The 12,145-nt window shown below is 44.0% G+C and overlaps 1 protein-coding gene and 1 pseudogene across 1 annotated transcript; one reads left to right on the forward strand and one right to left on the reverse strand.

Moving 5' to 3' along the window:
* Positions 1-1,057: 1,057 nt before the first annotated feature.
* LOC118596153 lies at positions 1,058-11,930 on the forward strand (annotated as a pseudogene).
* On the reverse strand, positions 2,640-10,497 carry Gzma (granzyme A). Its single transcript, XM_036207282.1, has 5 exons — positions 10,261-10,497; positions 7,453-7,597; positions 5,448-5,589; positions 4,489-4,758; positions 2,640-2,868 (listed from the first exon to the last, which is right to left on the reverse strand). The coding sequence occupies exons 1-5, from the start codon at positions 10,328-10,330 to the stop codon at positions 2,707-2,709; spliced, it is 789 nt and encodes a 262-aa protein (XP_036063175.1). The 5' UTR covers positions 10,331-10,497; the 3' UTR covers positions 2,640-2,706.
* Positions 11,931-12,145: the final 215 nt, after the last annotated feature.

Consider the following 12,145-nt stretch of genomic DNA (forward strand, 5'->3'; position numbering starts at 1 on the left):
TGGCAGAAAGTAAAAAGGTGTAGCATGAATCTTAAAAGTTCCTATTAATAAAATTAAACCTGAGGCCAGTTATTGGGGTGCATGCTGGAAAATCAGAGAAGCAGAACAAGCCACAGCTTCCTCACCTTGCCAGTTCCTCAGCTGATCCCATTTCCTCAGACTGGAAGCCTCTAAGTCCTCATTCAGAATGAATCTCAGCTGAAATGTTGCTCAAAAGCCTAAAAGCTTAAGCAGCCAAATGCTTCTAGTTTCTGGTCTTCACACCTTATATACCTTTCTGTTTTCTACCATCACTCCCTGGGATTAAAGGCTCACTTCTTGGGATTAAAGGCATGTGTCTCTATGCCTGGCTGTTTCCAATGTGGCCTTGAACCCAGAGATTCAGAGGGATTTCTGCCCCTGGAATGCATGAGTGCCACCATTTTCCAGTCTCTGTATCTAGTGGCTGTCCTGTTCTCTGACCCCAGGTAAGTTTATTAGGGTGCACAATATTTTGGGGGACACAATACCACCACGGAAAACTATATAAGGTGTGAAGACCAGAAACTAGAAGCATTTGGCTGGTTAATCTTTCAGGCTTTGAATAGCAGTTCAGCTGAGATCCATTCTGAATGAGGACTCAGAGGCTTCCAGTCTGAGAAAACAGGATCAGCTGAGGAACTGGCAAGGTGAGATAGCTGTGGCTTGTTCTGCTTCTCTGATCTTCCAGCATTCATCCCAATAACTGGCCTCAGGTTTGATTTTATTAATAAGTACTTTTAAGATTCCTGCTACATCATTTTTACCCTGTGAGTATAAACTTGTTTATTTACTAGAAATGGATATTTAAATTATTTGCAGTTTGGGGTTTTAGTAATTAATCTGGTATGTACATTACTGAACATATCTTTGGTGGACAAAACACTCATTTCAGTTTAATATATACTCAAGAGTGGAATTGCTAAATTATAAATATATCAGCTTCATCTTCAACAGACACCAGTGACTTTTCCAGTAAGAAAGGCACATTTGTACTTCAACTAGCAATGCACGAGGATTCGAGTCAACAATTTAAGAAATGGAATGCAGGTTTTCCAGTCTCTTTGGCCTCGGCAGCAGAAGCAAGGTGACGAAAGGAGCGTCATCCTTTGGGAAGTGTCACAAAGAGACGCACACGTTGTGCTGCCGCTGCGGCTCTAAGGCCTAGCTCCTTCAGAAGTCGACCTGTGGCAAGTGTGGCTACCCGGCCAAGCGCAAGACAAAGTGTAAGTGGAGTGCCCAGGCTAAGAGACGTAACACTACCGGGACTGGGCAGATGAGGCACCTGAAAATTGTCTATCGAAGAATCAGACATGGATTCCATGAAGGGACAACACCTAAACCCATGAGGGCAGCTGTTGCAGCATTCATTTGACCTTGAGGATTTCAGTCAGTCATAATATAGATGTTCTGGTTTCAAAAAATGAAATTCAATAAATAATAGTTTATTTATTGTAACTAAAATCCTAAATCCATATTAAAGATTATAAGATGTCGAAAATATCAGCCCGGAACCCCTCTAATAGCAACTTTATTTTGTAGTTCAAGGAGTCTGATCCTTGTGGGTTATCAGCCTTGTTGGGGTGCTAAGGTGAGGAATCCCACGTTCTGGGTTCCACCAATATTAATTAACTCAGAATCTCTGGAGGTGGGTCCTGGGCAGTGGCGATTCTGGATAGACCTATGAATCTAGTCGACAACCATCACTGAAAGCCTGCGACTAGCATTTTAATCAGCCTGAGTTTTGCTTCTTCACTGGCTTCAAAAGCTGACTATTAGTGTGTGTTTTCGGATACGTCAGGAATTATGTATGTATGTGTATACATACATGCATAATTACATAATACATAAAAACACTTCATATGAAAATTAAAGAATTTGTTCCCATGATTCCATTTCAAAATGGCCGCTGGGATGATGACTGTCCACTAAATTAAAAAAGCTGAGCAAACTTGGGGCATTTTTGCTTTCAAGAAAATGTTTAGATCACAAGTCATTACTCTATCCCTATGAGAACATGGCAGTCACTGTAACCATCATGATGGTGACATCAACCCAGGCTCACAGACAAGGGGAACCAAGAGATCACCTAGATAACCCAAGGCTGAAATGAAAACTACCAATGCTGACTTTCTGTTACATCCTTTTCTTGGCTGGCCAGGCACTTCATTTATATCTTCTAGAACTCCAATTTCTGTTCTCCTTGAGCCTTTGATGCTATGCTTCATCTTAGTCCAGAGGCCAAGAGCCAATGCACATCGGCCTAGGGAAACTACCCTTGAGTCATTTCTGATATTTGGCCTCTCACTTCTTGCATATAAATAAGAGTAGTGGTGTGGAGGTGTGAGAGTGGGAGCCAGGCTTTTTCCTTTTCACCCCTACACTCCAGAGCAGTTCAGAATGCCTGAGCCCTCCACTGTGTTTACTGTCAGACAGATCTGCTGAAAGTGAAGTGCATTGTCCAGGGAGAAACTCCCCTGTCCCTGCACACATGGATGACACTGGTGTGGCCCTGGCTTTCTTATCTCCCTCCTTCATTGTCCATGTCATTGCCTTCTGACTCTTGGTTTTGCTGATGGAGAGCCGCCCAAGGACATTGCAAAAGAGAAGCACCTGCAGCAGTCATTCAATTGATTTTATTTGTGATTAGATGTAGAAGTGACAGCAGATGAAATGAAATTCACGCATCTAAACTGTGCCCTTCATAGTCTTAATTACCCAGCTGAGATGTTTCTTTGAGAGAGAGGTATAGATGCCAGGCCCTCGGGGATCTCCACATTTCCCCTTAAGGCCAAAAGCTGTGATGCCTCGGAAAATACCGTCACACACCAGAGGGCTTCCAGAATCTCCCTGGGGAGAGAAGAGGGGTGGGATGAGGTGAGATCAGTATGAGTTATGAAGAAGTTCTGTAGCACTTAGTGTGAAGAGCAGCCCTGACTTCACTGAAAATTACTGCTTAAAACATCAAGATGCTTAGCAATATTTTAATATGTATAGATTAATGAAAACAGCAATGAAAGTTGCATTACATATTTTGGCCACTGATTTGAAGATCAGTTGCCTTTTTCCAGAAAGCCATCTCTCTTGATTATTTTTTCAACATGGAGTGAAATAGGCAGATGCAGATGATACCCTTAGGTAAAGAGTAACTGCCATGTTTTCTGGTCCCTCTAGAAGGTAACTATTTTCCCAAAGAAAGACAATTGACATCCTCCTTTCAGGAAAAAGCTGTCTTTATATCTGTATGAAGTAATAGATCACATAAGAACTGTGGCCATCCCTGCTGAAATACACTCCCTCCTTGTTAGAGCATCTGGAATGTGCAGATTCAGCCCCATAGGCTGGATTCCTCAGCAGCCAGCCTAGGGCATTGAGAGAACAGGGGAGCACTGCTGAGCCTCTGCAGGTACAGGGGCTGGTTCCAGGGGAGGGGCATCCTGAGATGCTGATGTGGTCTCAGGGTGTTGAATATAAATCCCCAGGAGGGAAAGCCAGGTTCCTGGGTGCCTTCAGTGGAGGATGTGGGAGGCAATGAGTAAGGGAGGGTTAAGAGAAGAAAGGCACTAAGGACAGGTACCATTTCTTCTCAGCATTTGGCCAACCTTGATCCTGAAGAGAAGGCATAGGTCCTCTGACTCCTTCCCTGTTGATAGACACTCTGGCCTCATCTCGGGAGACTCTTTGGAGTCTTGTGGGAAGGCGAGAACTAACAAGCTAGAACTGAGGGTCTAAAAATTTGCAAAGTGTTCTTTTTAATTCTTGTCTTTAATCAGGCCCTGTCCCTCATGTTTTTGGGGATGCTGGGAGGGAGGCTTAAACATTCTCTGGTGAGGGTCATGTCTGAAATTGTTCACTCTAGTCCCGGGTCCCTGGCCAGGTTTGGGAATGCCTGGCATTTCAAACATGTCCATGTCAAAGGCAGTTGAGCACTTTGGGGTTGTGGTGAGGTGGGAAAGACCGACGGCTCTCCAGGAACTCTAGAATTTTATCTATCTTGTTTGTATCTATATGATAACATGAAAACTGAGAACTATCTCAACATTTCTTCTAAGCAATTTGTTTTGTTCAACATACGAAACAAAGTCAATGTATAGGTCATCCATGGTCCTAGCAGTGGATTTTTAGTTTTACTGACTCTTTGGAGCTGAGTGTGTTGTTTTATTCACCTAGATCCTACCAAATTTCAAAACGCACAGTGGAAGGCTGGGCGTGGTGGTACAGGCCTTTAATCCCAGCACTGGGGAGGAAGAAGCTGGTGGATCTCTATGAGTTCCAGTCCAGCCTGGTCTACATAGTGAGTTCCAGGGTAGCCTGGTCTACATAGTGAGACTCCCTGTCTCAACAAACAGACAAACAAACACAGTAGGAACCTGTAGAAGCCAATGCCCTGACAAGACCAAACATAAGTCACACCGTCTACACCCATGTGCCTTGCTCCAGAGCTGACACACTCTATCTCATTTCACTTACTTGGCATGAATCCTTCCCACCATGGAGGTTTCCTGCACAAATCATATTTAGTCCAATTACAGGATTAAAATTATAGTGTTTTTCGTCATTGCAGATTTTTCTGTCTATGACAGTAATGTTGACTTCTCTCAGAGTAGAAGAGGGAGGTGAGTTATTCTGAATTCTCCCCCATCCTGCAACGTGGCATCTGGTTCCTGGTTTCACATCACCTCCCTTTTTCGGCAGGGCAAGGATAGCCACATTTTTGTTAATGGTTGCTTTTTCATTTAACTGTAGGAAGACAAACATAAACAGTTAAGCGTATGAAATGAATTGTTGCAGAATATTTGTTTAACTAAGCAAAGAAGTGTTGCATTTGTTTGACTATGCAAAGGTATGTTACATTTATTTATGTTGTAGAATGTTTGTTTAACTATGTAAAAATGTGCTTCTGTTTTACTTTGCCTGTCTAAGGCACCTGACTGGTCTAATAAAAAGCTGAATGACCAATAGTGAGGGGGGAGGTATAGGTGGGACTTCTGGTCAGGGAGAGTAAGTAGGGGGAGGAATTTGGGTTCAGGAAAAGAAAGAAAAAGAGATGCCAGGGAGACACCAGGGGCCAGACAGACAGACATGGAGGAAGCAGGAAAGTAGGACATACAGAATGAAAGAAAGGAAAAAAGCCTCAAGGCAAAAAGTAGAAGAAGAGAAACCAGTTAAATGAAGTTTAAAGAGCTAGTTGGAGGAGCCTAAGCTAAGACCGAGCATTCATAATTAATAATAAGTCTCCATGTCTTTATTTGGGAGCTGGTTGTCGGCCCAAAGAAAATGCCAACTACAATGAGTATTTAATTTGAACTTCTTACCTATCTCTGAGGGCCTCCCTTATTTTTACCAGGTGGGGAACTAGGAACATACTTTATGTAAGTCGTGAATCTTTCGAAGGTTTTGTGACTGAAACAACAACCAAAGGTACATACCTGTAAAAGTTGCAGGTCACCCTCATGTGTATCCTGGTCAAAACATGGGTAGGGGAATGCTTTCTTAATGGATAATATCTGTTTTTCTGGCTCATCCTTGTCTATAGAGTGAGCTCCAAGGATGACCTGAGAACGTTTCCCCCTGGAATAGACACAATACTAGTTACTAGTTTAATCAGGAACTGGTCATAATATGTGTCGAACAGTTTCATTATGCCATTGATGTAAATGTTGCTTTTGGAGAAATTTTGTTGCTTGAAAGAATATGCCTGCCTTGAAGGGTAAGGTGTTTATGAATCTGTTAACATACTGTTTTAGATTTATGTAGCTTTAACAAAATATCCAGGGCTGGGTGTGCTATAAAGAATAGAAGTTTCCTTTGGCTCACAGTTTTGTAGTTCAAGAGTTAGGTGTCAGCATCTGCTGGGTTTCTAATGAGGGTCATGTGACATGTCAGCTCATGGTGGAGAAGTACTCAGAAGAGATGAGGATGTGTGAAGAGGATCAGCTGAGTGACAGAGGAGGCAAGAGAGCGACCAGACACTGAGCTTGATTTATAGCAAGCTACCCTTCACGGTAACTGGCCAACCCTGAAGCCTACATTCATCCTGTTACCAGAATGGAGCCTCCATGATCTATCTCTTAAAGGTCCCGTCTACCTCTCAGTGTGGTTACCCTAGGGACCAAACTTCCAGCAAATGAACTTTTGAGGGGACAGATGACATTTGAGCCACCACACTTATCGTCTCCAACAGCTTATTTATAACAAGATAACAGGGTTATGGGAAAATCAAATGAGAGAAGTTCACATTGGATTTGTTTTGACTCTTTCCTCTCCCTGATTAGCTGAGGTAGAGGATTAGGCTGCAAATCCCTGAAAAGCAAAGCTCCCAGGAGATCCAGAGGCAGGAAACAAAGGCAGGTGGGGGCTGGAGAACAATTTCTGCCTGATCTCTTTGCAAGAGGACAAACTCAGATGGGGGTGGGTGGGTGGGGGAACTTCCAGAAACAGACAGCTTGGTAAGGAATCCTATGTACATGCCACTCAGGGTGCAGACATTTCCTAATGCGCTCATGCTCATGGCTCTTGTCATTCACAACCCATTATACACCAAACCGAGCAACAGTCACATGATTTTTTTCTCTATTGCACCAGCTGAGGCTGGTCTCACTAAAGACATCACAACGGTACATTCTAGAGCATGCTTTGATAATACTACGGTTTGTAAATTGCATGGATCCCAAACCATGAGTCACACGTAGCTACGAGGACTCTGGTGCATGACCAAAGAAGTAAATTTGTAATTTTAGTTAGATGGAAGTTATGTCACCCACGTAGTACTGTGGCAGGAGCTTAGGCACCAGAAAAAATGCCATCATGATGACAGATGAAAAAGCCATTTGGCTGAGAAGGACCGCAAACCCTTCTCCACATGGGTTTCACCCAACAACCGGAATATGCTCTAGAGAATTGGGAGAGGTGGGCGCTATGTAATGACCCACATAGGGTCAGGAGTCTAGCAGCCCACTGGTATTTTTGCCTTACCCCAGTTCACTAGCTTATTAATTCTCAGGAGTGATCCCCCCTTTATAAAATAGCCAAAGTGATTTTATTTCCACTTAACAAACCTGTTTATTATCTTTCTTTTCTTAAAAAAAAAAATCTTTGATACAATGTAGTTTGATCACGTTCATTCCTGCTCATCCCTATTTCCTCCCAGATCCACTTCCACCTCCCTATGCCCTCCAAGCCAGTGATCTTTTTTTTCCCTCATAGTGGGGACCTTCAGACAGAGCTTGCAGACGCTGTATCCTCATTGCCTTGGCTCCTTGTGACAAATCTGGGGTTAATTTCCTTTCAGATCAACACAACTTGTCAAGGATTTCATTTATATGAAAAAATATTTATATATAAGTGACTTTCCTGTGTGTCAGTGAGATGTAGTCTTTTTATTATTTCTCCTCATTAGAATACTTCTACAAAACTTTAACACCCAAAACTTACGATGTGCAATGGGCAGCAGTCAACACCCAGTCTTTTGCAATCAAAGTGCCAGCACAGATGCTTTTTCCTCTAAGTTTAAGTAGGACCATGTAAGGTCTTGAATGAGGAACCACTGTATCTCCTCCAATGATTCTTACACAGCCACCTGTTCAATAGAAAAGGGAAATTCAGGTTAGTGCCTACTCTAAGTAACTCTTCAAGAAAGCCATACTTCTGGGACAAGGCATGCCTTTAGAATTTGGAGAGAATCTGGTATGACCTATGTTTACCCTCCTCTTTTTCTCTATGTAGACCTTCGGATGTCTGACCCTAAGTCTTGGTCCTTGGGGCTCACATCCACAGTAGCCCACTGGTGTTCCAGGGACCATTCTGCTAGAAACCTGTCACAACTGTGGCTTCAGAGCTCAGGCTTTGCCAAGGGCAGAGGGGTTATCGGTTGCTAGAAGGGATGCTTGTCTTGATGCAACCCTAACTGCCCCCACTCCCTTCTGGAGAAGCAGGATAGGAATGGATTGTAGAAGCCCGTCACTCCCTGTTTCCATGCAGAGGCTGTGTGAAAACATAGTATGCACATTGATGTTAGCACCTCGTAGCTGTGACCCTCCATGAAGACTTCGGTCCCTGTGAGATTTTAGGCAGTGGTGGCACATGCCTTTAATCCCAGCACTGGGGAGGCAGAGGCAGGTGGATCTCTGTGAGTCCGAGGCCAGCCTGGTCTATAGAGTGAGTTCCAGGAAAGGCTGAAAGCTACAGAGAAACCCTGTCTTGAAAAACAAACAAACAAACAAAAACCAAAAAAAAAAAAAAAAAAAAAAAAAAAGAGCACCACTCTCATTCACAAGAGGAGAGAGTAACACTGGTCTCCCCTGAGGCTCTGCTTCAATCCTCAGACCAAATACAGTTTAGTTTACACCCTTCACAGATGAGTTTAATGGGTAGAGTGAAAAGGAGTGGAGGTGTGTAAGTAAACAGTCCACTTTATTAAAACTTGCATGAGCTGGACCAGGATGATAGACACCGTCAGGGGACAGAGAGACACACAGGCACAAGGTGAGCATGTGTGACAGTGGAAAGGACCCCGTGCCCTTGTGGCAAGCTGCAGTTTTGCAACTTCTATACAAGATATTCTTGGATTCTCAAATACTTCTGACTGTTGGTGGAGAGTTATGGTTTCTTGAGTAGGGATCGACCTCTCTTAGTCCACAGATAAGTCAAACTAATTGCCGAATTCTTAAGTGTCAGTGGTAGGCCTGGAACTTCTCATCAGGCTGAGGAGGGTGAGGGGCTGGAAAAGAGGGTACATGGCCCACTTTCTGTGAGGGAATAGGGAAGGCAGAATTTTAGGCTCTAGAAATAGACTTAGAACCAAAAGAACATTGGTCACATCCCAAGTTTCCCTGGGGTGACTCTTACAGAGCTAGACTACAAAGGAGAGTCTGTGGACACCAGGAGTCATGAATTCGAGAACTTTCTCTTTTGTAGAGCTCTGTGCCTGAGCTCATGTCAGCCTGAGCATAAGGCCAGGTCTGCCACTAACTGGACTTCCAAAGGTTTGGGATAGGACTAACATAAGCAGGAAGCTTTGAAACACTAGCAACTACTCCTCCCCATTCAGAATCAGATTTAGTAGAATTTCTGAGGCAGGAGCTATGATGACATTCAGACTTTGTTTTGAAAAAGTCTTCTAGATTATTCTGACTAGTCCTGAATACAAAGCACTGCTTTCTTTCCCCTTTTTTTTTGGTCACACAGCTCCTTCTGAACACAGAAAACAAAATGTAATAGAAAAAAGCTGCTCTTATGGTTTCCCTTGAAGAATATATATATAATTGGATTTAAAAAAATACAAAATCCAACTATAAAGAAAGAAAGAAAAAGAAAATCTGCTCTACTCTCATGGTTTGGGGAGATTTGACATGGCTGGGTCCCTGTGGGCTGTGCTGTACAAGTCATGTGTCCACTTTTGGTCCCAAATACCTTCCCACCTTGTTTTAAAATTTCTTTTCATTGTTGGGTATAAGGTTGACACAAGAACTTCTTTTGAAATTCCTGCCCATCACTTCTACCTCTAAAAGCTTATGGGTCCTGGGAGAAATCATGGCTGCCTCTGTATTTGCTAGCCATTTTACCCCCTTGCCAAGCTTCCTAGCAGGTTCTCTAAGGAACATGGAGAACCCCTCAGAAGTTGTTTTTTGCAGTAGCAGGGCAAGAAATGCAACGGCATTCCCATGGGTGCAATGGTGCGTTGGCTCACACAGGAATATTGGTTACTACTTACTACGTGGAAGGAGCAGCCGGAGAGCAGCTCTCCAAAAGAGTCAGTGAGAGGTCTGCCTCAGGGTCTGGAGGACTTGCCAGGGAAACGCTTCAATAGTGAGAAGCACCTACCTACCGGTCCTCACCGGCTTCTGCTGTCTCGCTCTGACTCAGCTCTACTCTCTTCAAAGCTGTCTGGACAGATTTGGAGAGAGAACGGGAAGCCCTACCACTACTTCCTTTCTTGAAATCTAGAGCTTGGTTTCCCAACTCAAGAGCATCTCATTCATTTGTTTGCTTATTTCCACGTTGTCTTTTAAAGCAAAATGCAAGCTGTAAGTTGGCAGCAATTACCAATCGTTTTTTGCCAATTTTTGGAAAGAAATTACAAATACATATTTTTTTCTTCTAAAATAAATATATTTCAAAAACGAATGCTAAACGCTCCCAGGCTTTGGGAATTCTATCGGTTATAAATAAGGCACCATTGTTAAAGCATCACAAAATCGGCTCCGTCATGGTTGCGATAGGAACGCCGTGTGTCTGCCTTACCTTCAGGAATTAGCAGGAGGAAAACGACAGTGGCAAGAGAAGACACCCGGGGAGCACAGAAGTTCTTCATTGTGGCTCACCCCACATCAATCAGCAGGGAACTCTGGTTTTGTTTCTTTCCACCTATATATGAGAGTACAAAGGATGTGGTTTCATTTCTTCTCTTTCAGATATCTAGGTGTGGAGTTGGAAAATGAAACTAAAATAGAGGAAAGCTCACGCGATCCCTCATCACGGGGCGGGGGTGGGATGCGCATGTTTGACTGTGTTAGTGATGCAGGGTGCAGAGGGCCACGTGTGTCCTCCTACCCAACAGCTGAGGGGAAGAGAACCTTGTTGCCAATAGAATGTAGTTCCGAAGAAGGGACTAGAAATGACTCAGTTGGGATAGTTTCATCACCGGCAATATTATCGTCAGTATCCATTAGTAGAAACTCTTTGAAAACCTGAAAATCAGAGTTTTGCATGAGCGATCAGGTTGAGGGGGGCAGGTGGGAGGTGAGGAGAAGAGTGCTGAGCAGGACTGCTGGGGTGGGGCCATTTTGGGGTCCGGTGGAAGTCTGATGCAGGGGAATCTCCCAGGAGTCTTATGGGGGAGGACCCCAGGTTAGACTCCTGGAGGTAATAGATAAGTACCCTGAAATGGTCTTCTCCTGTGACCAGATAGTTATCAGAGAGGCGTCATCTAGCAGCTGTTGGAAGCAGGTGCAGAGACCCACAGCCAAACATTAGGCAGAGCTCAGGAATCCTGGGGAGAAAGGAGTATAGGGAGCCAGAAGGGTCAAAGACACCACGGGAAGGCTCGCACAACCAACTAAGCTGGGTTCATAGGGGTCCACAGAGTCTGAGCCAACAACCAGAGAGCCTCCACGAGACTGACCTAGGTACTCTGCATATATGTTACAGTTGTGTAGCTTGGTCCTCTTGTGGGACTCCTAAGAGTCTCCGACTCTTTTACAGGCTTTTGGACCCTACTTCTTATACTGGGTCTCCTTGCCCAGCCTTAATACATGGGGAGGTGCTTAGTCTTATTGCAACTTAATATACCATGTTTTATTGATACTCATAGGACACCTGCCCTTTCCTGGACAGAGATGGAAGAGGAGGGGATTGGGAGTGGGGAGAGGGGAATGGAGGAGAGGGATTAGAAGTGGAGGGTGGGGGGAGGCTGCAGCGGGGATGTAAAATAAATAGGTGAATTTAAAAAAAAAATCAGAGTTTTCGGTGCCAGTAGGTCAAGTGCTTGCCACATAAACACGAGGACCCGAGTATTAGAAGGGACCCCTGCTGAGGACTCCTAGAACCTACAGAACAATCTGAGTGCAACAGTGTGTGCCTGCAATGCCAGAACTGGAAAGCCAAGAGATGGAGATCTTGCTGTACTGGCTCCAAGGTTAGTGAGAGACCCTGTCTCAAAGAACAGTGGGAAGTGCATGAGAAAGAAGCCCAGTGTCAACCTCTGGTCTCTTCACACATATGCATACACATGTACACACACACACACACACACACACACACACACACAACTTGGAGTTAAAAAAAAAGTCCTAAAATTGATCACCAGACATGTTTCTTTTTAGCTATTTTCTGGGGTTATAAGTATTGATAAGAAAAATACAAGTGGAGGTCCAGAGGAAGATTTATGGACACAAGTTCCTGCCTTGGTTTGAAGGACAGCAAGAGTCAGGTTGTTTTGTCCCAACATGGGATATGTTGCTTTCTTAAAACAGACTGAACATATGGCCAGTCTTGGGAGGACAGTGCTGACTTGGTTTCTAGTAGAAAGTCTTGAGCTCTCTGTCGGAGCCGAGGAAGTGGTCTTGATAGTGAGGCCACTGGCCATATGTTCCTATCTGGTGTTAAACCACACAGCCCCACAGTTAAC

Source organism: Onychomys torridus, chromosome 15, assembly GCF_903995425.1.
Source record: "Onychomys torridus chromosome 15, mOncTor1.1, whole genome shotgun sequence".
NCBI classification, from domain to species: domain Eukaryota; kingdom Metazoa; phylum Chordata; class Mammalia; order Rodentia; family Cricetidae; genus Onychomys; species Onychomys torridus.

Bases quoted from the DNA above. Each gene is read 5' to 3' on its own strand.
- Gzma (XM_036207282.1), bottom strand. From the start codon at position 10,330: ATGAAGAACTTCTGTGCTCCCCGGGTGTCTTCTCTTGCCACTGTCGTT. The intron at 5,590-7,452 runs GTAAGTTTTGGG...TGTCTATTCCAG, and splicing joins ACTGCTGCCCATTGCACATC to GGGGAAACGTTCTCAGGTCA. The intron at 4,759-5,447 runs GTATGTACCTTT...GTCTTCCTACAG, and splicing joins GTGACCTGCAACTTTTACAG to TTAAATGAAAAAGCAACCAT.